Source organism: Aphelocoma coerulescens, chromosome 8, assembly GCF_041296385.1.
Source record: "Aphelocoma coerulescens isolate FSJ_1873_10779 chromosome 8, UR_Acoe_1.0, whole genome shotgun sequence".
NCBI classification, from domain to species: Eukaryota; Metazoa; Chordata; class Aves; order Passeriformes; family Corvidae; genus Aphelocoma; species Aphelocoma coerulescens.
Window position 1 is genome coordinate 23,664,286 of NC_091022.1, and position 27,751 is coordinate 23,692,036.

Below are 27,751 nucleotides of genomic sequence, written 5' to 3' on the forward strand. Positions count from 1 at the left end.
TCCACCCCATAAACCAGCAAGAGGACATGACTTCCTTCCCCTAAGGAAACACACTGAACTGTTGGACCAGGTAATGCCACAGTTTAGAGAAATGACCACTTTCACTAAGTTTGGAAACAGCAAAGCCATCGGAGTTCAAATTTAAAAATCAAGCCAATCAAACTACTGCATATCTGTTTTTGCTCAAATTAGACTTCTTTCTTTAAAAAAAAACAAACCTGTGACTGTACAGTGCCCTAGCACCCCCACTCCATCCCAAACTTAGCAGGCATTTTTCTACACTACAAATTCCAAAGGCAGCTAATTAGTCAAGACTCAGCAAACTCAGGTTAAAAAAAGAAGCCGCTCCAACTCCATCAGGGAGGCAGATGGCAACGGCGTGTTTCAGACACTGCAGGCTGCATCAGCACTTTCTCCAGCCGATGGTGTCTGAACAGGGAGGGCTGCAGACTGGAGGCAGCACAGCAGTCCCTCTGCCAGAGGGCCACAAACAGGTGACTCATTGCCGTGAAGAATTCTTCCCTGGCCGGCACCATGCAGCCTGGAAAGGCACACCACTGATTTATTAACTTGTAAGAAGCGTTCACCTGCCATGGCTTGACCCTCAAGCAACAGTCCCAGCCTCACACAGACACAAGCAGTATTTACTGGGGTACACAGAGCCAGGCATTTCACCCTGCCTTTTCCCAGATCTGTTCCCACCTCACTTGCTGGGATGCAGGAAGAGACAGGGTAACTGCCAGTGGTGGGGGGCAGTGAAAATGTACCATGGGAAAACCTGTGCTGGATACAAGGAGCAGTGAGACCAGAGCCTATGCAGCCCAGCTGACTCTTCAAATAATCCCTTATGCCAGCAGGAACCAAGCCAGGTAGGCACAATTTAATTAAAATGACGTCAGTTCACATACAGGAGTCAGAGGTCCCTCTGGACATGGCGCCCAGTGGTTCAGATATTGAGCAGAGACAAGCAGAGATCAAACTTGCTTGGACTCCATCCATCCATACTCCTTGCTTTTCTTTCCTCTTGGTTTTAAACACGTCTTCACTACAGACACCCTTCCTTGTACTCTTCCCAATGCCCTGAGCTCTCACCAACACCATAAACCATCAGGCTACATTGTGAGCAGCATGTTCTGTTTGCAGCATTTCCTGTTCCTCTCAATCCTGTCCCACTCTTTCAAGACCTTGAGGCATGTCCCTCCCAGCTGAGAAGGAATGGAGAGGGCATAGCAGCAGGTGATACTTTACACCCACTGGGAATGTCAACAAAGTCTCTCTTGGACCAGCCGTAGGAAAAAAAACTACACAGTGGAGGTGGGATGCTGCATTTGCAAGATCACTCAGCCTCTGAGCCTGAGCAGACCACAGACAACAGGAAACTGGTTTACTGGTTTTTCAGATGGCCAGTTGAGCATTCCCACTGCCTACAGACACTGCCATGAAAACCTGTACCATCTGCAGGCTCACTGCTGCCTTAGCTCAGTTAAGGGCTGCGGGTTGCACAAAAACATCTGTCAGGAGAATACACATCACGTTCCCAAAGAAGCTATGCAGAGCAATGAAGAGCAGGTGACCAGTTTCAGCTAGAGCATGACCACAAAAGACTAAGTTCTCCAGAAACACCATGGCCCAGATCCACAGCAGTAAATGTTCTCCCTGCAGTTCTCCAGTTCACTTTGCGCTAGGGATGCAAAGAATTGCAACTCAGGGAATTCAGTGGCTAAGGACAGTCCCACTCACTTCACTAGGATACAGGATGCCTCTGCTGACAGGTTCAGCAGCCCTGTGTGAGGTGAGGAGACCCTGACTGTGGGCTAAGCTACCTGTTGTGCTTCCCAGTGCAGGCATGGAGGGCAACTTCCAGCTGAGAGGGCAAGGGCACCCGTGCCCAGCACACCTGACCGGGCCCTGATTTGGCAAGGACAGGGCCTGGGCTCCTTATCTGTAAGCTTCAAAAGTGTCCAAAAGATAAGGAGGGACCAGCTGCCCTGTAAGCACTATTAAATCCTCTTCAAAACATCCAGGCCGGTACTCCCAGACTGATCGATTGATAGCAATCAATTTCTGCTCACCAGTGGGATTTTGCAAGTGCCTGCTGCTCTCTGGAATGGGGCCATTAGCACCTACAGTCTCAAACTAATAGCCAGTAATGAACATCTTACCTATGCTAATAGCTGGGTGAATGATAAACAGTGATTCCTCTATCATTGTTCATCGGGGTGAGCAAACCTTCTTCTTGCCACAGCAAAGAGAGAGAAGATACAGGGAAAGATGGTGCTGGCACTCTGGGAAGTTGGCTATTTAGAGGAACTGGGAAGGAACAGGTACCCAAACAGACCAAGAAGAAGAGCCAGGAAAAAGGCATTTTCACTACATAAAAGTAAATTAGTAACATGGGCGTCTCCAAGACAAAAGGACTAACTGAACACAATGTATCAACCAAACCCAAGATGAAACACATTTACCCCATCTCTTAATTTAAAAACCTGAGTATTTCCACTGGCACTGGAGAAGCACAGCGCCTGGGGAACCATATCCTCACATATCCACTAATTTTGAGTAACAACAGGAGTTTTTCCCCAACGGCACCATCCCCTCCCAAGTGGATACTCTGATGTGTGGTAGAAGGTCTGGGTCCAGACTGATGCTCCTTCCCCTTGGAGAGCTACCAGGGACAGGTTTCTCCCCACTCCCGAGGCCATGCACCTGGTAAGAGTTAAACTTCATGGCTGGTTCCAGCTCCTGCTTTGTGGGTTTAATACACCCAGAGCTGTCACAAGGGTGTTAAACTCCCACTCTTCCAGTTCAAAGGCAGCTTTGCAGAGCTGAGCAGTCTTAAAATGCGCGGCTTTTCAGAAGTGTGACCTTTTCAGGAGGTTTCCAATTCAGTAAAGGTTTGTTTCCTCCCTCTTCAAGCACGTAACTAATGGTAGTCATGAAACACCTCCTCCAACAGCAGCAGGCAGGCGGGCCAGGCTCCCCACTGGCCTCAAAATGTCATGACCGGTTGCCTTTGGTTATTGCGATGGTGCTTCTGCAAAGGCTCAAGGGCACACAAAGTCACTGCACCATCATCAGGCATCAAGCCCTTGCACACAGGGTCTTGTACACATCTGCACATCACCTCCATCCTACTGCTGCTCCCACACAGGGAGAAGTCAGTGTCGACAAGGAGGGCAGCAGGGTGATGCACCTGGACCCACCACATTGCCCTGCACAGTGCACGGTCGGTGCTGCCCCATGGACACAACCCCTATCCACCCGCAGCAGGAGGGGTCTCTCACTTTCAGAAAGCTGTTCAAATCCCTAACTGCATTCCTCAATAAAGTCCACACATGTCTCTTTCTTGCAGATATCAACCTGAGAGACCTCTCCAGTTCTCCTCATCGCCAGATTGAGGTCACATTCACAAGTTTCACTGGCCATCTTTCTTCATTCTTGCTTGCCTCAGGGCTTCTCCAGGCAAAAGAAAAGTAAGAGGAGCATTTTTAGGCATTTGCACCAATAAATCCTACAGCACACCAGCAGGAACACCTTCCAGTGCACACAAGAAAGATACCCCAGCCCTCACCCTATGCCCACTGCCCAGTTCATGGGCTTGTCCTCTTGCCCCTCTCCGCCAAGACACTTGCAGCTCCAATGTTTTCCACATGGCAATCCAAGAATAAAAGCAGCCACTGGGCAAACAAAGCAACACATCATGATGACAGGATGGACTGCATTGCCACCCAAAGGGACTTCTCTGTCCTAAATGCCTACAAACCCACACCCCCCCAAAGAGCCTTGGCATGAAGCGCTGCTCCTGGCTCCACCTGCATTGCCATCCCTCTCCTTCAACCCTAAAGAAAGCTAAAGCCCCGTACACAACCTGTCTTTCCTCTTCTTCCTTCTCTGTTCATGTTCCCTGGAAATCTCTTCCCATTCCCACACAGAGAGGGACTTCTTGGGGGTAGCAGTCAGTTTTCCCACATCCGGGAAGTGCCTCCATGTGCCACCTAGCTATGCATGAAGCACAGAACCATTGTACTGCTCTGTCAGACTCCCTTTCACATGTCCTTTATTTCCCTGCAAATGAGCTCAACATTTCATATTTTGCCCCTTTTTTCCCTGTTTACACTGCAGGAATGGGGAAATGGGCTGTTGTCCCCTCTGAGGGCAGCAATCCAGCTCTCAAAGGCTACCAGTCCCATTGAAGATGGCACTACATACCCCCACCAAAACCAAATCTGTCCCACAGTTTGTTGCTACATTACAACCAAGGACCTCATCTCCAGTTACACCCTTATTCCAGGGTGTCCAAGTCCTCACCACATCAGCAAACGACCGGACATGAGTTTCTTTGGAGGGGGTCTGTAGAAATATCCACAGAGTCCCTACAGCTCAGGAGGCTTATGTTATCTTAAAATACCTGGGATTAGTAATCTAAGGCAGGTCACATGCTCTGCATGGGGTAGTGGTAGAGAAACTGGCCTCAAATCCAGGCCCAGTCAAGGCCAGTGCCATTAAACTGCTGAGAGTCATCAGCACTGATGTGCCAGGTATTTCTGAGCTAACTGACCGGACACACTGCTGGTCCCAAAGTTTACAAACTCCTAATCCAAGGCATTGTCAACAACACAGCTGATGTTTGGAAGGAACACATTGTTTTTATGCTGATGAAGTTTCTCCAAATACAGGGCACAACATCACACAGACCAAGTTCAGCGTTTGGGTTACGTGCTTCCCAGAAAAACTCTGGGCGAACCAAGCGGGAAGTCCAGCCTTACACCAGACTCCATAAACCTGTCACACAGTTCCAAGGCAAGCTGTGGCTAACCTGCATTTTGGCGTTTTCCCTATACACTGCCTATTTACCACATGGGTTTGTTTGGATGTGTTTTGCTCACGACTTGGCTCTTTGGAGCAACTCCAAATCTGCCTCCCTCTTAAGTTGTGCTACAGTACAATCATTCAAACTGATTGCAAACATCAGAAGCGAGGGTTGATTTCTTCATCTGCACTAACTCTAGACTAGGTCACCAAAGTATTTTCATAGTTATGTCAGCACTGTCTAGACAAACCACTAAAAACAGGATGCAATGATCATCAGAAATGCAATGTCAAGTTTGTGCCCAGAGATACTGCGGGAGCCACAGAGAGAGAAGAAAGGCCAAACCTGTCCCATTTCCATAGGTTAGCCAGAGTTGGCTCAGTTGTCACTTTTTGGTTTAAGTGAAACTTTACCACAGATCACCAGAAAAACATATATTTAACTGCAGTTTAAAATAAATGAGCTGACATCAACAAGCCTGGAGCGCAGCGGGATCTTTTGAAGGACTCTCAGTGCAGTCACAAACCCATCTAAAACTGGCTCCCCTGTACCACTGGATGCCCACACCTTCCTACTAGCACTGAACCCTCACCAAACCACCACATCAGCATCCTCAGGGCACGAGGCAGAGCACCCTGTGCCATGAGTCCCAGTACGTGGAGCAGGACTTGTGGGCACTCACCCTCACCAACCTCCACCAGGCTCCCATGCCCACCACCAAACCCACAACCTCCGCACCCACGAAAAGCTTCTTGCTAACATCGTGCATGGGAACGGCTGCGTCCCGTTCCTTGCCACTTCTTGGCAGGAAACTCTTCCAAACTCCAAGAACATGAGCTGTAATCTTGGCAGAAAGGGACGTGCGTATAAAAATCACCACTCTGTCAAAACAGAAAAATAATGCAGGAGCTGATCTGTGCACATTAATCCGCTGCAGTCATGAGGAGACAATTTCCCTGGAGAAAGTCATACATTAAAAGGAAAAAGAAAAAAAAAAAAGGAAGAAAAAAAGATTAATGTGACTTTGAAATATCAAAAGCACCGTTTATCTTCCTCCTACCACCACAGGTTTCTTGTCTATTTTTCTCTCTTCTTTTTTTTAATACAAAGAGCCTTAAAATTCCCTGTGAATACAGCCTTTCTGCCTTGGATGTGCAAACATAGGTGCATTACAGTATAGCAAAAATATAAATATAGTACCACCTGTTCTCCCAGTTATGTTATGTTAACATTTTTAATTAATTCAATTTTAGAAAAACACTATTACTTTTCAGTGGCATAACCTTCTAATTACACTCAGAGTAGATTCATGCTCCTACTTATGCTTGTAACTCAATCACACACAAAGTTCAGCCCTTGGTACTTCTGTGTCAGCATGGAAGCTGAATGCAAAATGCTGCTCCCCAATATACATTTAGGCACAGATGGAGAGCTCAGGCTGTGTCATGGGCATGACCAAAAATTCAAGAATACATTCCTTTTCTAGGGCAGGACTAAAGGATTTTTCCAGCTAAAAAAAATAAAAATAAATAAGGTTCAATCTATGTAACACAAAGACGACAGACACGCTTAAAACCGAGGTGAATTGCATGAACTCAGCCTTTGGCAATCCTGAAGCAAATGAGCTCACCATACCGTTTAGATTCTCATTTTCCCTTTACACATATCCCATAGATCATAAATACACATTAATAACTGTAACAGTCAAAGTTTACATTCGGCTGTAACATTTAGGATCAATACTCTTCAAATGACCTTTAGTAGTAATGAGCTGCCATAACACTGTCTTGAGGACATTAAATTTTTATTAGAAATACTTTACTACAAAGGTTCAAATCTGTCTCTATGCACTTGTGCACCCATACAAATATTCTCCTATTATATTCTTCCTTGACAAAAATAAAAAGCAGGTCTTCTGAGATTTTTGAAAAAATGTGCAGTGTGGAGGCTTTAAATATTTCACATTGTCAGATGTGGGGGGTTTCTTTTCTTGTTGTTTTTTAATCAGAACCCATGAGCCAAGGGTTGGAAAATCAACCACTTTTCAAAGTGATAAATAGGAATTGTTCCCACGTGGCTCAAACTGGACAGGACTGAGCTCCTGATTACCATAAGCCCTCAATTCCATGGGGGTGGAGGAGGAGAGAGAAGCTGATACTCCAGCCGTGGAGGGGTGACCCAGAGCAGACCTGGACCTGGCCCTATAGATCACCCCCCGCTCCCCAGGGAAGCCATCCAGGGGCTCAGCTTTGCTCCTGCCCCTGGCTCGTGGGGATCCCGATGGGGACCCACCATCAGAACAGATCCATCTCATCCAGCTCCAGCCAACTGAAAAGCAAAAAACTGAAAGATGAGGGAAAGCATCTAGGCAAGATCCAGCCTCTCCTTTATTATTTCTTTTTAAAGACTAGTCAAGTTCAAAGTCAGATCATTTCCACATTTCGCTGCCAATTTTAAAAATTACAAATAATTCACAGGGTGAGGGGGCTTGTAGCAATTTATTTCTGCAGGTCCTGGACTCAAACTAGAGAAAAATCTGGTTTTAGCAGAACAATGAAACCGAGCGGATGGAGGTGAAGGCAAACAAAGGAGACACAGGGGAAAAAAAGAAAAATATTTCTTTGCATTGTTATTAGATGTCACCTCTAAGAGTTGCAAATTAAACACATTCAAGGCAGCACCATATACTGCAGTTAATGTCCTTTGAAGAGCCTGCCTTGGCTCAGCACACCACCAGGATGCTACAAAGAGCCCAGACCTGGCAGGGAGGGCAGTACGAGCACATTCCCACACTTCATTGTAAATTCCTCAGGAGTCTTGACTCTTAAGAAATAGTTCCATCTTGCCTGTCTTGTTCACACTGATCTTAGTCTCCAACAAACAATTTTGAGATTTCCATACTGCTTTCTAGACAGCAGTGATCACACTGGAGGGGGCACCCCTGTAAAACCATCAGAACAAGGCAGAAAAGCTGGTGAATCAATATTTGCATTCCCTAGCCCCATGATTTTTATGAAGATACTCTGAAATCACAGTATGTATCTTTCCATGCCTTCAGAGAGGATCCTTCTTTCCGGCAGAGGTACCAGGAGAGTCAGCAGCAAGCCTGCAGCGCACACCCTGCCCACAGCACTCTCCTCCCCTGTCTCAGCAGAAGGAAAACCACATCCCCCACCCTCTCAAAACCCTTATCTGGGTCATGGCAGTGGCAGCCCCTCACCACAACCCCCATTTCTCCCTCAGCTCCTGCAGCGGCTCATTAGGGTGGAGAAAGGCTCCAGCACATCATCTCTGCGGGCTTGTGGAGGGCTAATCCGCGACGGGTAATTCCCACTGCTTAATGACCTGAGACCAGCCGAGGCAGAGGCAAATGGGAAAGGGAATCTTCTCATTTGTTACCCATCCCCACATCCCGATAAAAAGAATGATTACACTTTTAAGTTCGAACAATTCCCTGCAGTTGTAGCCATGTCATATCTAGATTGTCTAATTTACATGCATATTCATAATCCCTGTGTATTTAATTAAATTCTTCAATCCCTGGAGTGTCTTTCCTAAACAATAGTAATTTATCTTGCACAGATAAGGGTGCCCTCGATTTATTCCACTCTGTAGCTAACAGCATTTCCTTCTGATCAAGGCTAGGAAGCAAACTTAAACAGAAGGAATCTTTAAATATATTTAAATTGCAAGATTAGGCTGCTTCTCTTTCTTTCTCTCTCACCCCAAGTTACCCTTTTAAAGAATAAACACTCTGTCCTGAGCTCCAAGGAAAACCTTTCACCCAACCTCCTGACAGCAGCTGCATGTTCCAAATACAATCAAGCTGCCCAAAACCCACAAGGCAAAGAGATCTCACAGACTTGGTGTCAGGAGCTACAGAGCAGTAGTGCTTCCATCCAAAGCACCCCATGGGACATCCTCTGGATGCATCTTCCATTGCAGGCTACAAATTCCACTGCAGCCCACAGCAAACAAGCCACATGTCCCAGAAGCTGAAGAGCTCTGCTTCTTTCCAGCAAATATTCCTACACTATTCCTCAATGGATAACCTTGGGCATCTCAGAGAGGGCCAGACATACAGCAGACACCCTGAGATGAGGCAGCCCTTCAGAGAGTTGCAGCTGCCTCCAGACCGCTAACCCTGTTCAAATATTAGCACAGGGAATTTAACTTGTCCTACAATTAGAGAAGCGCTAAAATATTTAGCAAAGTCAAACCAGCAAGAAGATTGTGATGAGAAAGGAAAAGAACAGACTCTGGTGCTACTGCACGGGTTTTTACTACATATTCCTCACACCCTGTTAAATCCACAGCTCTTAATATCTTTGCTTCCTCTCCCAAACCTCAGCCTGCAGATCTGGGATGGCATCGAAGTGGGGTGAAGTGCTGGTCTCTCCAGAAGCCCCTTCAGCCCCACCAGTGCTGCATCACAGTTGCCTCCCAGAGCAGTGCAGCAGTCCCTGCCAGGGAGGAGCATCCTGATGCCCACAGCAAGGATGTTACACCCTGAGGAGACTCAGGGATAATCCCAGGGCTGCAGGAGATGTGGGACCAAAGCTGATGTCACAAACCATCTCTTTCTGCATCCACATTGCAGCCGAGGGCCAGGGCAGCCCTTTGGCTGGAGAGATTGCTCACACCAGGGAAGCATCCCTCTGCTCCAGCCCTGCTCTTAATCTCCTCCCCAAGCATCTGCTGCTGACCACTGCCAGACACAGGGGAACCCAGCCGTTCTGTTCCCAACCAAACCCTTGAAGCCTTTAGAGATGCTGTTACTATTTATGAAAATAGGGTCAGGATCCTGCTGTCACAGCTCCTTCCTGAGCTGCAGCGTCACCCGTGCTGTTGAGGCAGCTCTGGGAAAGCCCTCAGGAATGTGACCACTGGGATTCAATGATGGACAGGCTCCGAGTCCCAGCCACTAACACAGCTCTGCAATAAAATCAACCTCCCACCACCTGGGTGTCCCTATGCCCACCTCTCTGGGCAGCCCCATCTTCCAATTTCACACACACTGCAGCCACCAGGTCTTCCTTTGGGCCGCCCCCAAAGCCACGAGACCCCTACTTCACTGTGCCACCACACCACAGCCGCAGCTGAACAACTGCAGCCAAACAACTGCAGCCCCACACAGCCATGTCTGGCTGAAACCACAGCCCCTACCTTTACAGTGAGGTGCCTGTCCCCTCATTCAACAACAGGAGAAGCAATGTTCAAGGAGGGCAGTGGTCCCCTTCAGCGCTGGAACTGGACCTGGCACTGTCCTGAAGAGGCAGGGGCTCATGCAGCCAAGCTGCCCTGCCAGCACTGGGCTCCCAGCAGAGCCCATGGGACAGCGAGGTGTGTCCCCCACTCACAATGCAGAGCCTGCCCACAAGACATCCTGCCATTGCCAAATCCTCTTCCCCAGGAATTCATAACTGGATTCAGACATTCCCAGCCTGTTACTTATTTCAATACTTTCAGCTCTCTGGAGTATAGGGACATCCTGTCTTAAACCTGCCGAGCCTCACGCCAAAAGGACATCTGCTTGGAAGGCGGCCCCTCTGGCTGACCTGGCCCTGGAGGGTTGCCTTCCCGTCTCAGCAAGATCCCAAACATACCCTTGCACCCACAAAGCAGAGCCAGCTCACAGCAGAGCCAGAAGCACAAAATGTTGCTTAGGCAAACAACAGCTTCCATTCCCACTTCAGAAGCGTTGCAAGATTTTTAGGCCTTGGAAACATTTTCTTCCCACTCAGGGCATTTTTACGTTAATGGTTCATCAAAGCTCACAGTCCAGGAAACCTTGGTGTGGCCTACCTCTGTGCGGGTGTGGGAACAGGTGGGGGGGAAAAAACGCTTTTGGGCATCAGGCCTTCCCACAGCATTTGCACCACAGGCTCTGGGCTGCGCTGGGAGCCACCAGAAACAAGCCAAAATCTAGGCAGGCAAGCAAGAGAAAACCTCACCACTGCCCTGTGCCTCCTTCAGATACAGGGAATGCATCATTCATGGAAAGCACCAATCCCCATTAAGTCATCCTTCCACATCCCTCTTTTCTATAGGGAAAATTGAGAAGTTGAGCCATGACTAAAACAACTAACAATTCATCTTTATCCTGTCTAGTTTTACTGTTTTTATGATTTTTCAGAGCCTAAGTCACAGCAAATTTTTATCACAACACAGACAGAAAGGTAACAGAGCAAAATTTCACTCTGCACCCTTTCCCAGCAAGTACAGCACCAGTTGTAAAACACCTCCAGTTCCCTTCTGCCTCTGAGATACCCCATGGGGAAGGCAGCCCACCGTGAGCCACTGGTAAATAACTTCCAGCTTAAGCAAAGCACAGCACATGGGAACTTTTCAAACCATGTCACTGTGATGAAATTTAGAGATAATGGATGCTTGAGCTGTATGAGGACTGTGACTCAAAGTGGACAGTGATGTACCTGAAGATACTCACTTTCCATATGCCCCCAACAACATGGTCAGGCCAAAATCAGCAGCCTCATAGACCACTGAACATACTCCTCAATCTCAAAAAAGCTGGCTGTTATCAAGCACTCCTGAGGAGGGTTAGCCAAAGAACCTGAATATCATGTAGTGGGATGGGTCCCTTGAAGCTAAAGCAGACTGAGTCAAACTCAAGAGAAGTAAGAGATGAAGAGAGCTCTACAAAGGGGAGATAAGATACATTTCCAGGTAATCCAGGGGTTCAGGGAAAGAAGAGGGCTAAGCTCCACTCTGCCCCATTTCAGAGAGCATAGCTTAAAAGTACTCTAAACCCCACTGCTCGTTCTTGGTCATGCTCAGAAGCACTTGCTTTGTGCCTGTTGTTGGTGAGTAATATTTTCCACAGAGGCAGCAAGTGAGCAGAAGCAGCACACCAGAAGCTACTCGAGTTCAGCAACGTGCTTTGTCACACACTGGTTGCAGTTCCACTCCACCAAAACCTGCCAGAGCTTTCAAGGTCTGACCTCATCATGAGCCAAAGGGGCAGAAGAGCACACTCCATTGTCCCACTCATCATCTTTCCTAGAAGGCACCTGCTTAAAACAAGCACTTCTTCCCTCACCCATTTTCCAGTCTCCAGAAGTCATCTCCTAATGCAACAGGAAGCCAATCAAGGTCAAGCAACATGGCAGAAGCCACCAAAAGAGGAGATGGCTGGGGACAACACAGGGACTGGAGCCCTCTGAGCGCACTAAAAGCATCTGTCAGTGATGCCAGTTAACCTCAAAGACAGATAACCTACTGAGACCCTCAGCTTCTCAGTCCAAGTCTTCAGGGAGCTCAGCTGACCTCAGCAACTTCCCAACACACCATGACAACACTTCCAAGTAGAGTTTACAGCCTGATTTTTCTACTTTCAGGCCAGATGCCCCTTGTTTTAGCAAGTACCTCAAATATGGCAAGTCCACATCTTACAGATCAAATAAGGCAAGCTTAAAAGAGGGAAGACTCAAGGTGGAAAATATACTCCCCAACAGGAAAAAAAAAAAAGAAATAACTTTTGCCTCAAACGTACCAGACACAGGGGACAAATTAAAAAGGGAAACCATAAAATGCTTGCCCAGCTCTTTTTTTTAATCCTTACATCTGCTGCTTTACAGTAAAGTTTCATCTACTGTGTATAATTAGATACATGTTCCATGATTCTATTCTATACAGATTTCTTTGAGACTTATCTGTACATTTTTTAACCCAAATGAAGTTTTAACTGGACCAAAAGCTGCAGTTAAAGCATTGCCTCACTCAAAAGTTCTCAGAGGTGCTGCAATATCAACATATGAAAGTTTTGGCCCACGGTCTGCAGACCTGTGCAAGGCAAGAGGAACACACCAGCTTACTGCTGCTCACCTTCAGCTCCAGGAACATTTAAAGGCTACACAGCATCCCCTGACTACTCCCCAGAAACCACATTCAGGACCATGTTACACCACACTGAGCTCAGGGCAAAGCCCAGTAGGTTTCTCAGAACAGCCCCATGCTAATCCTGACCCAACTGCAAAACACACACCAGCCTTTTTGTTATTTGCTCAGAAAAGATGAAGCTTGGTTAGGTTTTCTTCATCAGTTAAAGGGTTATTTCCTTAGAGCTGGGAAACAAGACAGAGACATAGAAGGCCAGCAATTCAGTGTCAAAAATACAGCAGGCCCAAGAGATACTGGTACTGACCTTAAGAAGCTCCAAGAGCAGCAGGTCCAGGAGATGAACATGACCTAAATACTCAAGAACCAGACAACAACACAAGTGGGAGAAAGGGATGGGGAGACCAGGCAAGGGGGATGCTCTCAATTTGCAATCTCTGCCCCATACTAATTGCTTTGGCATACAGAAGATCTTAATCTCATGCCACCCACTTTGTAATTAAGCACATAAAATGTGCACAAGTATGGAAGGAAACTGTCTCCACTTATAAGGGAAGGACCAACTACCTCATGCTTTACTGGGGCAGGGAAAAAAGCATTGCTACTGCAAAGCACTCAAATTCCACATCCCATTCCTCTTAGGACCAATGCTGTGGGCACTCCTGGGAGAAGCTGATCTGCCAGTGTCTCCACCAACCATGAGGAAAATCAAGGAGATAAGCAACGCTAGACATCCACCAGCTGAGCTAAGAGGATGAAGCATTTCTCTGGAAACAATCAGGTTCTCTAATAACCGGGCTGCAGTGGCGGTGTGAAAGGGAGGGAGGAGGAGCAGGCAGGGAGAAAGGGACTAGCTGGATATTTATCCCATCCTCATCTTTGTGTTATCAGTACCCCGGTATCAGCATTGTTCAAAATGGCTGCTTAGATGGTTGCCAGCAGCAACAACAGAATCGGTCCATCTGCTGGCATTCTCCTTAATCTATCTCAAACACTCGTCTTCTTTTTAAATGCACGCAGGGGAAAGAAGGGGGAAAAAAAAGTCTGCCTTGTACAAAGAAACAGAATCCTCCTATAACAGAGCCTTTTAACTAGATTTTATGCCACCCCTGTTTCCAGGACACACAGACAAAAGTTAATTTTCCGATAAAAGAACCAGTGTAAGGTGCTTTTTTGTTATGAGATCAGAAAGCAAATGGAATTTGAATTGTCTGCAGTGGCATGTATCTGACAAAGATTAATTTAAACAGATATTGTCTCTGAAACCAAAGTCCATTGAGCGGCTTCACAGCCTATCAACCATGCGAAAGCAGCTCCTTAGCAGCACTGCTGACTCCACCACTTTCTTTAAAAATGGCTTAACCTATTTCTTGTAAGATAAAAGGTCATATATAGTTCTATTTTACAAACCCATAATAGCCAGAGCCACACCAAGCGAGGACAATTGGGAGAAAATAATAACGGGGGGGGATTCCCTCCCCCTTCACAGACAGATGCTCGACACTTGCTGGGTATTTTTCAACACACGCTGGTAGCGAGCGGCTGCAGCGCTGCCGAAATGTTTCGATGCCCTCAGAAAGAATAAAAACCATGGGGCCTCTGCAGGCCACTAGTGCAGGATGCAGGAGCCCACCCCGGGATGGAGATGCTGCAGCAGGACAGCCCACCACCAACAGCACAGGATGCTTCCTTGGCTGGGATATAAAGCCACAAGGCTGCAGGGACAAGCACAGGGGTTCCAGCACCCTTGGTCATTGGGCCAAGCAGGCAAGGGGCAGGCAGGAGGGGAGACCCACTGCTTCCTGGGTGCTCACTCATCCCCATCTGAACACTGGGGTATTATTTCTCCTTTCAATCACAAGAAACTGATCTGTGCATGCCATCAGCGGGCTGTGTGGATGGAGACAGCTGCTCAGACTTCAATGGGACCCACACACACACACACAGAGGGGAAAAAAGCTGCAGAAATCCAAATCCTGCAATTTCTTCCCTTTTTATTTCCAGTTTATACGGAGCACCACAGGGAAAATGCTACCAGACAGTTTCAGAGCATTTGATATAGCAACGACCCAGCTTTGGGAAAAGAACGAAGGAGAAGCAAAATAAAAGATGACAGCCAAAAGCACTTTTAATATAGTTTCAGTACTTTCAAGAGAAAGCTTCTGTACACAGAGCAGCCAATGAACTGTTACCAAAATAAACACAACTGGCTTTAAAAAAAAAATTAAAAATGTCTTTCTGATGATAAAGAAAATCAAAAGAGATGAGAACTAGTGAGTGAGTCAGAAAATGCATTTATTTTTCATCCTCCAGACACACTTCTTTTAATTTGGCATCTAAAGCCACTGTAGTTCATTAATGGAAATTTTATTTATCTCAGGAACCATTTGTTGCTTTGCCACTCCTTTGACAGGGCACTCATCTTCATCAAGGCAGCCGCACAAGGCACAGCACAAAGTACCTCCTGCCACCCCAGCACCAGTAACAAGGAATGCCTGTGACTGGTGTCCCAAAGCAGTCACCCACATGCTGGTATCAGTCAAAGGACAGAGACCCGAACTATTGGTCAGCATCCAGAACAGGGGCACAGCCTGCCCTGACCTCACCAAGGTCCCAGACACCAAGCCTCCAGCGTTCCCATGGGGAATCCCCCCCACGCCAGCAGCTGTGGGGCATGGGCACCATCTCCAGGTGCAAGGACAGCAGCCAGGCAGATACCATGCCGCATCCTGCTCAGCGAACCTCAATAATGATTAGCAGTCCTGGCCAAAAGAGCTGGGTGGCAAAGGTGCAGGCAGCTCATTATGGGCATCAGCGACAAGCAGGGCATGGCAAGGGGGACACAGATCCCCCTGTCCCATTTTAACCCGGGGAGACAGCAGCAGGACGTTTGCAGACAACAAGCTGGACCAATATATCCGCATGCAACCCTTCCAAGCTGGCATCCCAGCAGATCTGCTTCCTAAGCACATTCGTGTCTTTGTTTTTAATGAGAAAAAAAAAAAAAGGAAAGAAAAATCCCTGGCAACACGCACCTACAATGCGACAAGTAAAAGCCCAGGGTTTTATTAATTTGTGCATTACTTTAAATGCACCATTTTTCAAGGACTAACCCCAATCCTGCACAAAATCCTAAGCCGTAAGCTTGAGACAAAAAAGCAAATGCTCTTAAAACGCAGCACTAGAAAATCCATTTGGAGAGAAATGTGGTGGTGTCGTGCACAGGTGAATCCTCAGCATTTAATAAAACACACCCACCGCACCAACCAAGTGGAATCTATTCATATTTAAACACCAGGATTAAAAGAAAAAAAAAAAGCCTTTGAAAAATTGAATTTTATTTCTGGGACATTTTATTGTAAAACTGTGAAGATGTTTTCCTCCCTGTATCCCCCAAGAAGGGGTTCTGAAGGACCTGTGTCTCTCTGCGAGATGTTATCAGGACCTTTCCCAACTTCTGTTGCAAAGGCAAAAAATAACTTGGAGGTCAAGCCCATACATCAAACCCCTGTGAATACAGGTGAAAAATGAAATGGGCTCAGCACTTCTCTCCTGAGTGTGGAGGACAGCATCTCCAGGATGGAAGCAGACAGGGAGAGATCCCCACCGCCATCCCACATCCTGGCTCCAGAAGCTAGATTTGTCCTATTGAACTTACTAGCACAGCCAAGGTTTGATGTCTTTGAGTTTTTGTTTTCATCAGAAAACAGATCAATTTCTATTGATGCTGATTCCGGAGAAAGTCAAGGCTCTGCAGAGGCAGGAACCAGTTACTCAGAGTCGCTGCTTTCCTCCCCTCCTCTCATCCCCAGAAGACAAAGACTATGACAATTCCAGGACACAACCTCTTCAAGACAGCATCAAACATACAATAGGACATACCACAAGTGCATCTTTTAACACCCTCAAGGTATTCCACACCTCCACCTCCTTGCAAAATAAAGTCACTGGCATCAGCCACAGATGGAGAGACTGAAGGAGAAGCACAGGTTCAACCATCACCTGACTCCTGCTGAGCAAAGCCAGAGGTGATCCCAGCACCCACCTGCCCAGGTGTCCTCCACTGCCCCACCAGCAGAAACAAGCCCTGAAAAGCAAAGGCTCCTCCCCCACCACCTCACCCAGAATGCTACACGAGTTTGGCTCCTCAGAGAGCAGTCAAAGCCTCACATCCCTGAGAGAAAAAGCACAACCTCCCCCATATCCAGAAGAAAAGTCACCCGCTTCAAGCACAAAGTAGCATCATGCAGCAACAAGCCTTGGCCTCACATTGAAAATCCCCAGGCTTGGCTGCCTTGAGAAGGTGAAGAGATGCTGCTGCTCCCCCAAAAAACCAGGCCCAGCTCCTCACCCACATGAGCTACTGCATCCTCAAGAGCAGCAGGGGAAAACCAGCATCACTACTAAACATAGAGCTGTCCATGTCACTTAAATGCAAAACCCCTGAAAAATAAATGCAAGCACAAGGTTGGCCATGCCATTCATCTTATATAACCCCAGAGGTGAGCAGGTCTCCCATTGGGAAAGGAAAGCAGGACATAACGCCAGAACCACCAAGGATTCCATCTCCCCCACGGACCAGGTCCTCCTACGTGGTGAAGTTCCAATGTATGCCAAGGAAATACATAAGCCCACAAACTCTTCCATCCTAATACTACCAAGATTATTTTTTAACTTTTTTTTTTTCCAAAGCAAATTAAAAGCTGACACACCACAAGACAATTCACAGCTGAATGCGACTTTACAGAGCTATCAGATAGACAAGCTCATTTAAGTTTTCCAAAAGTCCTATCTGAGGTTTGAGGGACTAATCATAAAACATCTAACATCAAAGTGAGCGTCAAATAACAGCAAAGCACATTCCCTCACACAAAGCTTCAAAAACAAAGCAAGCAGGCACATGTGGTTTATGTTATTGCAGTTTTAGCACAGTTAAATATTTCCTAAAATATTCCCTCTAGATGTGAGCAAAATTAAAATCTGCTGTGAATGACACGCAACTTAGAAGCTGAGAAAGCCAGTTTCTCACCTGGGCTAAGCTTTATAAAGCACAGGTGAACTGAGAACAAACTGCTATTGCCAGCTCAAGGCAGAAACTAGGACTCATACTCTGAAAAATGTTTCAAACCTATTTATTCTTAGAGCTGAAGCTAAATATTTTATTTCTTGCTCTTTATTTTTCAAGTCTTTGGCCTTTAAGTTAATATCATTTAATTAACCACCTAGTTCAAAAGACATCCCAGACTCAGAGGATCTGTTTATACTCTTCAAAAAAGACTCAAAAGCCAATAAATAAATCTGCTTAAAATAAAAGGTTAGAATTCCAGCTGTCATCCCAGCCCTCCGTGCACTACTAGCAAGAAACTCTGGTGGTTTTCATCATCTTCTATTTCAGTTTCTATAATACATCCCAGAACAGGCTCAAGAAGTATCTCACCTATGAGGGAGCAGCAATAAACAGATCGTAAGTTCTAATGCCTAGTAATACTTTGTTTTAATTATATATGTTAAGAAAAAGATAATTAGAAACCTAAAGAGCTTAATGTATATTTAAAATGTACAAGAGTTTCCATCATGATAGTGCTAATGAACCTCTGCCAGCTCCTTTTATGTGGTTTAAAGTATTTTAATACATAGGGTAGGATTGAGTACTCTACCCATAAAGGAAAACAAAGTAAAAATTAATTAGCAAATTGGATACATGTTGTACAACAAGCATCCCACACAAAAACTAAGAGGATACAGGAAAATTAAACTCCCGTAGCAGCATTCAGACACAGGACACCAAGATTTAACCTGAAAAAACCTTTCACATCCCATGGTGTTCCTTCCAAACCTGCCTCTGCCGGATACAGCTTTAAATCCAGACCCAGGAGGAGACCAATCTTTACACAAAACAAAAGCAACCACAATTCGCCCTAGAGAGCCCCATCAAAGTGTTTTCCCCAAAATAAACAGTTCTATAAAGCAACACACCACTGGATATAAATTTAGACTGCTCTGTACCACGTCACAGGGGCAGGAAACCATTTTTAGGGGAGAAGAAAAAAAGCAGCTTAAAACCTAAATATAGTTTTGAAAAAAAAAAGCTAGAAGTGGTTTCAACCACATTGGAACCCATCGGTATTTTTACCTCTGAAGCTACATTTCAACAGGCGTCATTACAAACATACACCAACACAAGCTGAAAACTGTAGTGTAATAAAAAGCTTCCAAATCTGAACTCCTCCAATTAAAATGCATTTACAGATATCATTTACAGGTATCAGGTCTTGCTTAACCTCTGCCCAGTTAGAAGGCTGTTGAAGCAAGGTTAGAAAATCCCCAGCACCTGCATGTCCAGCATAGACACCAGACTAGGAAACATGTGAAGGTACCCATGACTGACCTGCAAAGCATCAGATAAAATATCCAGAATTAATTGCAGGTTTGAAAAAAACAGGCTCCCTCCAAGTGTTTACAAAGCCAGGGTATTTTAAAGCCCTGCTTCATTGTTATTCTAACAGCAAAAGTAAATTCTGCCTATGTACTTATGGCTGGACCGCATACCTTCCCATCGGGGCACAAAGGCTTATCTGTGGGTAAGGAGCACATACCGTGTAGGTTCCTAAGTGGCTGGTTACAACCCAAAGAACAACACAAAGCTCGATGCTTCCTCTTGTAAGCAATTGCAAAACCAATGAAAAAGGAGAATTCCCCCCTAAAATTACCCAAGACACTTGCCCACCCATCAGCATCCGAGATGACTCAAGGGCAAACCATATTATACCATACTGGGGAGCGCAGGTGAGAAACATGTATTTGTTCTGCCAGATCACAGCTTACTGTCAAAATCCACCAAAGGTCTTTTCTCTCTCCAAAAACCCAAGAGATAATAGTGTAAAAACTTTTGTTCATAAATATTTATGCAAGTGAACTTGTTAAAAATTAACCGCTGTCGTTAAAGGTTTTGTATCCTTTAGGATTCCCGGCATGCAGTGCAGTTGCATGCTTTATATTAAGCCTGGCATTTCTGCATTCCTTTCCTGCATGCTTTTGTCATTTGTCTAAAAATTAAAAGAAAAAAAACCCACACACCACACACACACAAAGACGGGATCTGTACACATAATAATAAAGCAGTTTTTAAGAAGACAAAGATGCCTGTGTTCAACATCCAAGATCTTTCTTTGAGCAGGGGAAAAAAAAAAAATCAATTTAATGACTCCAGTGAGATCAGGGTTTAAGCCTCGTTTAAGTTTTACTAAGCATGAAGGAATTATTGGTTGATAATGTGGCATATATGTTTTTTTCAGACCTGCCAGCTTTGTAAGCACGAAGGAGCCAAAGCCTGAAGCACTTTGTCCCCATGAGCACAGCCCTCACCCCTCCACACCATCTTCCATCGCCAGAAGGTCATTCCTCCTGGATTTTGTCTTTCAATTTTTCAAAAGGATTTTTCCAACCACACAGAGAAGGAATTCCACATCTGTACTATCCCTATTTTTTCACAGGTCTGAGTCAGAAACACAACTGTATAAACATCTGATCTTTATTAACAGCAAATCTCAACTGTGCAAACCTCAGGTCATGGCGCCGGGAGCCGGTGGTGTCCGTTAAAGGGATCCTTAGAGGGGAACAGTAGTTTTGATTTAGTGCTGGAGAGCATCAAGGAAGCCACGGTTGGAGTTTTATTTTTTTCCAAGACATAATGGTTCCCAAGTTCCTATCTTAATTGCAAACACACACATGCAGCCACAAAGTGTTTGTGTCTCTGGTGGCTGGAGCTCTTCCACCTCACCTTCCAGAGGCATCCACAGGATGGATGTGGAAAGTTGGCGGAGGACATCTCAGCTATGCCTCCTGTCTATAAACACACAGCCCTTCACAGCCTTTTGTTTGATGTAAATTTTCCTCCTCCAGCTCAGGGCTGCAGGGACTGCTGTGACGCGACTGCTCTGAGGACAAAAACAGAGGTGTCCGACCCCACGTCACCCACCCACTGCCGTGTGAAGAGGAGCCACACTACAGCCAAGACCCAAACCTTCCCACCCACCCCTCCCCCCGGCTCCAAAGGCAAATTCCCATGGCAAGCATCCTGCGTGCCCCTTTTGGGCTGTGAAAACATGAGATAAATCACCCACCGACTTTGCGGCGAGCGCTTCCAGAACATGCTGCTTCATCTAAAAAGCTGACGGCTCGGAGGACAATGAGCGCGAGCTCTGGTTTCAAAGCTGGGGAGACGGTTTAGACTCATCGGGGGGGACATGAAACACCAGAGCCAGGACCATCCTCCCTGTTCTCTGGCTCGCCCAGAGCAGCAGCAAGAAGAGCAGGGAGACGGTGCAGATGGGATGCTGGATACCAGCACTGGACATCACTTTGGGATGGGACTGTTCTGCTGCGTGTCCCACATGCACCTGACCCCAGTGCTCACCCATATCCTTCACAAAATTGGAGAAAGGCTCATCAAAGCTATGTTTCAAAGACCAATAAATTTAAAAACGCATTTTAAAAGAAAATTCCTTTGTACAGACCAGTCCTGGGTTTAGGCAACCATCACCTCTGTCTCCCACTCCCACACCAGCTCACTGCATCCACACCTTGGTGAGCAGGTCATTCAAACATCAACCTCAGCAATCTATTATCTTCCCTCCCCCTTAATTGTAAAGTTCCTGAAGAGCTACTCCTCTCCTTCTAAAAAAATTATTTGGTTTTGATTTTCACAGTATTTTAAACAGAATAATTAATCATCTTAACACAGCCCTTACAAAATATTAATTCACACCAAAAAAAAAGGGTATAATCATATCCTCAGAGAAAAACCTTTTGTGCTTCAGGAATTTTCACTGCATGTCCTCAGAGGTGGGAGGAGAATTCTTCTGCTGCCTCCTATTCTCACATCTCAAATGGAAAATGTTTTGATAATGCTCTTCTGAATGTAAACTGTACCAAATGGGATTTTTATTATTTTTTTAAGCAGCTTTTTTTCCCCAAAAGGAAGAACGGCTCTTTGAATAAACAGAGCGAACTACCCATTCCTTACAACAAAAACCACCCTCCCTTCACTCATTCACGCCATACCCTGGCACAAGATGAATTTACATTTCGCATTTGCAAAACAAATTCTCGCCTAATGTCATTTTAATGGGAACGCGCATTTCAATCCCTTCCAATAACAACGAGGAGCGGCTTATTTTATGTAAAACACCCCAATTTGTTTCTCTTTAAATATATGCGGATTTCAGATGGGGACAGAGACTAGAAGGACAGCGCAAGAGGAACATTTCCTCTCCGGCAATCCCCCTCCGCCAGCGCACACAAAAGCCACCTGCCCATGGAGAGAAAACACGATGCCATTATTCCCATCATGATTCCCACGGCCCCTTCGACATCGAACGAGCGTGAGAAGGCCGCGCGCATCCGTCCCCGACACGCGCACCACGCCAGGTCACCGGTGGTACCCGCGGGTCCACCCAACTTGTCACCCCCCACCGCTCCCTTCGCTCCCCCCGAGCCGGCCCCGCTGGACGTGCCCGTGCAGGGGCTGGGAAGAGGAAAGCGGGGGCTGATGCCACCCCTAGAGATGTTCCAAGCAGGGAAAACCCCTGATGGAGAGGACAAAGAGGAACGCTCGGAGCTGTTGGAGACATGCATTATGTTTATAAGCCTATCTCCCGGTGGAAGGGACGGGACCCCCGTGGGAGCCCGGGTGGGGGGTGCCCAGGAGTGAGAGGGACCGCGGCTGAGGGGTCGGGGGGGAGGGGGGGGCAGCAGGGCTGCGTGCCCTCCATACAACCCCCCGACGGGCACTCTGAAGGGGAGGAAGAGGGGTGGTCTTTATTTTCCCCCTCGGACTGGACGGATGGAGTCCAAGCCGCGGGCAGCTGCCCGTGACCCCCGGGCAGACGCACCCCCCGAGGCGGGGGGAGGTCACCCTCGCCCTCCCACCCCCTCAAACCCCAAGCCGGCATCTTCCCGGAGGAGCGCACGGCGGTCCCTGCCCCCGGGGCAGGATTTTCCTGTCAAACCACAAGCGCGCCAGACAAAAGGCTTAAGTGCAGGAGGGGATTGGGGGGGGGGGGGGGGGGGGGCGGGGGAGGGAGGGACGGACGGACACAGACGAGCCCCCGGGGGCCCCGTCCTGGCACTCACCGACTTGCAGCACGTTGTCCACCGCGCCGGTCTCCAGCAGGCGGATGCCGCGGCGGAAGGGCAGCCCCTCGCCCTGCGGCGCGGCGGGGGCGGCGGGCGGCGGCGGGCCGGCGGCGGGGCTCTCCTCCCCGGCCGGGGCGGGGGCGGCGGCGGCCGAGGGTCCCCCCGCGGCGGCGCTGGCGGGGGAGGCGGCGGCAGCGGCGCGGCCGGGCTGGAAGCTGGAGTACATGCAGATCTGCCGCTCGCTGCGGGGGAAGCTCCAGTAGACGATGCGGCGCTGGACGGGCTCGGGGATGCGCTGGAAGCGGCCCTCCACCCGCTCGAAGGCCCAGCTCCCCGCCACCCGCTTGGCCGCCGCGTCCAGCAGCGACTCGGGCTGCAGCAGGCTGCCGGTCCCGCCGCCCCCACCGCCGCCCCCCGGCCCCGCCGCCGCCGCCGCCGGCCCCGCCGCCCCCGCCGGCCCCGCCGCCGCCGCCGCGGGGCAGCAGCCAGGCAGCGCCGGAGGGGCCCCGCTGGCCCCCGCGCCCGGCCCCGCCGAGCCGGCCCCCGCGGCCCCGGGACGGGGGTGCACGGCCCCGGTGCCCCCCGCCGGGCAGGCCCGGGAGCACAAGCGCTTGGGGCCCGGGGCGCCGGCGGGCAGCGGCGGGCGGAGCAGCTCCTCTCCCTCTCCTCCCTCCGCCATGGCTGCGACCGACTGAGCCGGGCGAGGGGAGGAGAGACGCCGAGGAGGAGGAGGAGAGGGCGGGGACCGGGGGGGGTGGTCCCGCCGGCCGGGAACCGGCCCCGCCGGGGCGGGACGCTCCGCAGCCCCCCGCCCGCCCCCGCCGCCCGTCGGGGAGCTGCTGCCTGAGGCACCTGCCCGGCTCCCCCCGTGGTGAGGGCATGGCCCTGGGCACCGCCCGCTGTCTTCCTGGCCGTGTCCCCAGGCGGGAGGGGGACACGCAAGGGACGCTGTGCCCCCCGTGCTCGGAGGGGAAAGCCCCGCGGCTATGGGTCCCTACGGAGCTGGTGAGTGAGGGGCTGGCGGGCCATCCGAGCGCCAGGAGCCTGAGCTGGACCAGCAAGACAAAGGGGTACGGCGGCGCTGGAGGTGGCAGCATTGCCCCGGGGGTGTCGGCGGGATTGGCACTGCTCCTGCTGCGTGCCCGGCGGTGCCCGGCTCCAGCGCCCAGTCTGACCCACTGGTTACCCAGCCTCACCCGTAATCACCTACGACTTTACCTCGAGTAGCAGAGCAGACAGCAGTGCCCTGCCCCTCCATGGGAATCAGGGTTTGCTTTTTCTTTTAAAGCCCTGTAGTGAAGATGCTCGTCCCACGCATCACAGCAGGGTGCTCGGGTACAGGAACCGCCAGGTCCTGTAGCACACATGGCCTTTGGGGGAGGAGATGAAAAACATAGGTACTGCTGGCTCCCAGGAGCTCTGTTGTGCTCTCAGGTGGGATTACATTAAAGGGACATATGAATATATTCAGCACATACTGCCTGATTTGGCACCCCAAAATCCAGGGAGCTGACTCCTTGCCAGCATCTGCTTTCAGCCAAGGGTGATGGCAGCACCCCTGGGACCAGCACAGTGCAGGGCTGATGGTGAGAGGGCTCTGGCAACTGAAGTCCACTTCTCTGGGCCTCTACACCCCTGCCGTCGTTTTGCTGCTGTGTCCAGCAGGATACCATTCCAAGATTTTCCCCAGAAATACATTCCTGTTTTTGTGTCCTGTCTAAATTTAAGTCACAGACCTCTGAGGAAGAGCAGAGCTCACAGGTCTCCGAGTTCAGTTTTCTTGCTATTATTCTCAGTGCTTTGAGAATCCAAGACCGATTCCTTCCTATCTGCAGTTCAGTCACATCTAAACCATTACCGGTTACTCCCTTGTTGCAGAGATCTCCTATTTATTCTTACTGACAGAGCAAGAGTACATTTCCTGGAATAACAGGGCGACGCAATTAGGGAACAGGAAATAATTATGTGCCTTTGCTCTGCCACGAGATACCTCCAAGCCCAAGGTCTCCTCCGCAGGACACGGAGGGAAGGAATCAGGTCTCAGGCGGGTGGTGAGAGCAGGCAGAGCTACTGCAATGAGAGATCTCCATTTTAGAGAGTAAGCCACAAGCTAATCGATGAAGGTCAGGAAGAGGTTTTCCTTGAAGGCTGAGGTGTTCCTTGCTGCCGTCGGTCTTGTTCAAAGTAATGAGTGCTAGCAGTGGCAGGGACTGGCCTGGGGCAGCAGCTGCACATAGATTTGTTTACACACAGATTTTCCCCAGGAATCACGTCCCCATTTCTTTAACCCTGAAGGCCATTTTGCTCTCTGTAAGAGTTTGTTGCGACAGGAAGCACTTGCCACAGGAGCACTGCATTTTGCCCATCACCTCTGCTTGCTGTTGTGGTGACAGGTCCTGGGGTGAGAAGAAGGGCTTTGTCCACCTCTGCCCCTCCCTGGCTGCACAGAGGGACCTCACAGGGCCATCCCAAAGCACCCTTCTGGCCCAAGGTGGAGCACACATTCCTGGCAGAGAGCAGTCCAGCAATCTCAAGCTTTTCTGATGATGGAAGCTGTGGGCTCTGGTGTCACAGAATTTCTGCTGGCACCTGTGTCTCCCTGCAGCTTCCAGGGCTGCTCAGGCAGAGGGTGAGCCTGCATGAGAGCTGGGACACAGCACCCCAGCTTGTCTGGTCCCTCTTTCACCAGTCGCTGCAGAGCTCACCTAGTGACAACCTTGAGTGTCCTTACTTACGTCGTCCCCAGACAGTGCCAATAAAGAGGATTTTAGACTTCAGCCCAAGCAGGGATGTTATTCATTCCCAATGAGCTGACTTTTCACTGCATAAAACATATAATCCAGACTCAAATCAAAGCAAGGTCGGTGCAGTGGCTGGCCAGCCTGTCTCTGGGGGGTTAGCATGTTATTTCAAAGACAAACCAATCTATTTTTCCTCTCTCTCTTCATTCGGAACATTTGTTGCTCCCCATTCCTCCCCATCTTTCCCTGTACCTTTCATTACTGCCTTGAATTTTGCAAGGGGGAGAGCTCTTCTCCTCCCAGGGAACATGGACAGACCTCTTCTCCCTGGGGAAGGATGCAAAATGTCAGCCTCCCGCCCAGCCCCTGATGCTGCTCACTCAGAGCCTGGAACCAGGTACATCAATAATTCACTGCACGCTTTCCTGAGCCCGGCCATTTGCTGAGCCTCTACCACTGGCAGTCCTGGTTCTCCTCTTGTTTTCAAGGCTGTTTGGTCAGGGTCTGCTGCAACCCACCGACTCCAGCCAGAGGCCTGACCGCTGGTGTTATCCACCAAGTGCTGATTTCTCCTGTTGGCTCCAGGAAGTAAATTTTTTTGAGTCCCTGGCTAGAAAATGACTGACCAAAGGGGCTGGAGCCCCCGAGGCTTTAGACCACAGTCAGGCAGCAATGCAATGCAATATCCTGGGAAATTCTTTGGGTGCCAGCTCAATCAGAAGTCCAGCTTTAAGATGCAGGTGCTGTGGAGTAAGAAAAACTGCTTTCATCTTACTCGAAACTAAATTCAAGGACCGTAAAAAGGAGAGAGGACAAGGATGCTGATGAGATGCCTCTGCAGGCTTCCTGGAACCTGTGCTTTGTTTTATGGCAGTCAAGGTAAGTGATGGCTGGTGCCACATCTCAGCCTAAGGGGATGTCACCTCCTTGGGTGCTCTCACCTGCACAGCTGCTCTTCTCTCTCCCCACTGTGCCCAAATCTCATCTTCACCAGAAAGACTGCCTTTCCCTGGGCATCTTCCCCCCTCTCTTGGATGCTCCCATGCTGCTTTGACATTGCTTTGACTCCCAACAGTCAATGCTGCGCCCTCACTAACACGAATGACACTGCCTGAGCCTTTAGAGATGACAGCAGAGCTTTGCAAGGCCCAGGGAGCACCAGGGAAGTCCTGTGGTGACAGATGAAGACATACAAGGGCAGAAGAAGCTTTATGGCCCATTAATGATGGGAAAGAAACAGGACAGTAAAGTGCGGGAAGACACCAAGTTCCTGCTCCAGCCACCCAGAGGATTTGCTGCTCTGAGGCAGTGAAAGACAGGCTTATCAGCAGCCAAGCTGCCTGCTGCAGCTTCCATCGTACAGTACCCACTGGAAATGTGGCTGCTTCTGCCTTTCCTGTGTTGTTGATGCTGTTCAGAGCAGAGGCAGAAGGGAAAGGACACAGGGAACAACTGTAGCTCCCCTGCCTTAATGCATTTGGGAGCAGAGGAATCCATTGGCCAGGACTGTTATTCCTTAGCATCCTTGTAGATCCAATGTCCAGGAAGAGACAGAGAGCATTGTCTTATGAAATATTTGGCCTTGCAAGCAAGAGGAGAAACACCTTAATTTGGCTGCCCGTGGAGTTGAGCACCATTTTTAGATTTTCCAGTGCCTAGTAAGGTCTCCAACAAAGCATAGACTGGAGTTGGAGCTTTTTGCTGTCAAACCATTCAAATCCCCTGTGGATTCTCCACTGATTCATTAGTGCTGAGTTATTGCTGTGCTCCTCTTCCAGCAGGGACTCTAATAAAGTGGCTTTTTGCTAGCCAGCCAGTTATTTTATGAAACTTTCCAGAACTGACAAGCTCAAAGACCTCCTTCAGGTGTGACTGCAATTGTCTGTGTACTCAAAAGAGAAATGCAAGGACTGAAAGTACCATCTCCCCTCTCCAAGCACAGGCTGAATTCCAAGATCAGATGTAGGATGGCTGTTTTCACCCTCACATCGATCCAGGAACAGTTCTACTTGCCTGTGTGTCCCTGTGTTTGCTCAGGCTGGGATGGTGCAGACCCAGACTCCCCCTTGTACCCAGACAGAGACTTCTGGCTGTCAGAAGCTGTTGTTCCCTCTCTCCCCCACACATGACATTACATCTCTGGCTTGCCAGGGCTGCCTTCCTCCAGCCCCTGTAAGATCAGCAAAGTGCTGAGCCTCTGTCTTGC

General features: G+C 48.7%; 1 protein-coding gene across 1 annotated transcript in view; it reads right to left on the reverse strand.

The window, feature by feature from the left end:
* Positions 1-23,498, reverse strand: part of ZSWIM5 (zinc finger SWIM-type containing 5) — a 96,816-nt gene extending 73,318 nt beyond the window's left edge. The window contains exon 1 of the mRNA XM_069023260.1: positions 22,802-23,498. Within this exon, the coding sequence (XP_068879361.1) occupies positions 22,802-23,483 (682 nt within the window). The 5' untranslated portion in view covers positions 23,484-23,498. The remainder of the gene's footprint in view (positions 1-22,801) is intronic.
* Between the last annotated feature and the right edge of the window lie 4,253 nt (positions 23,499-27,751).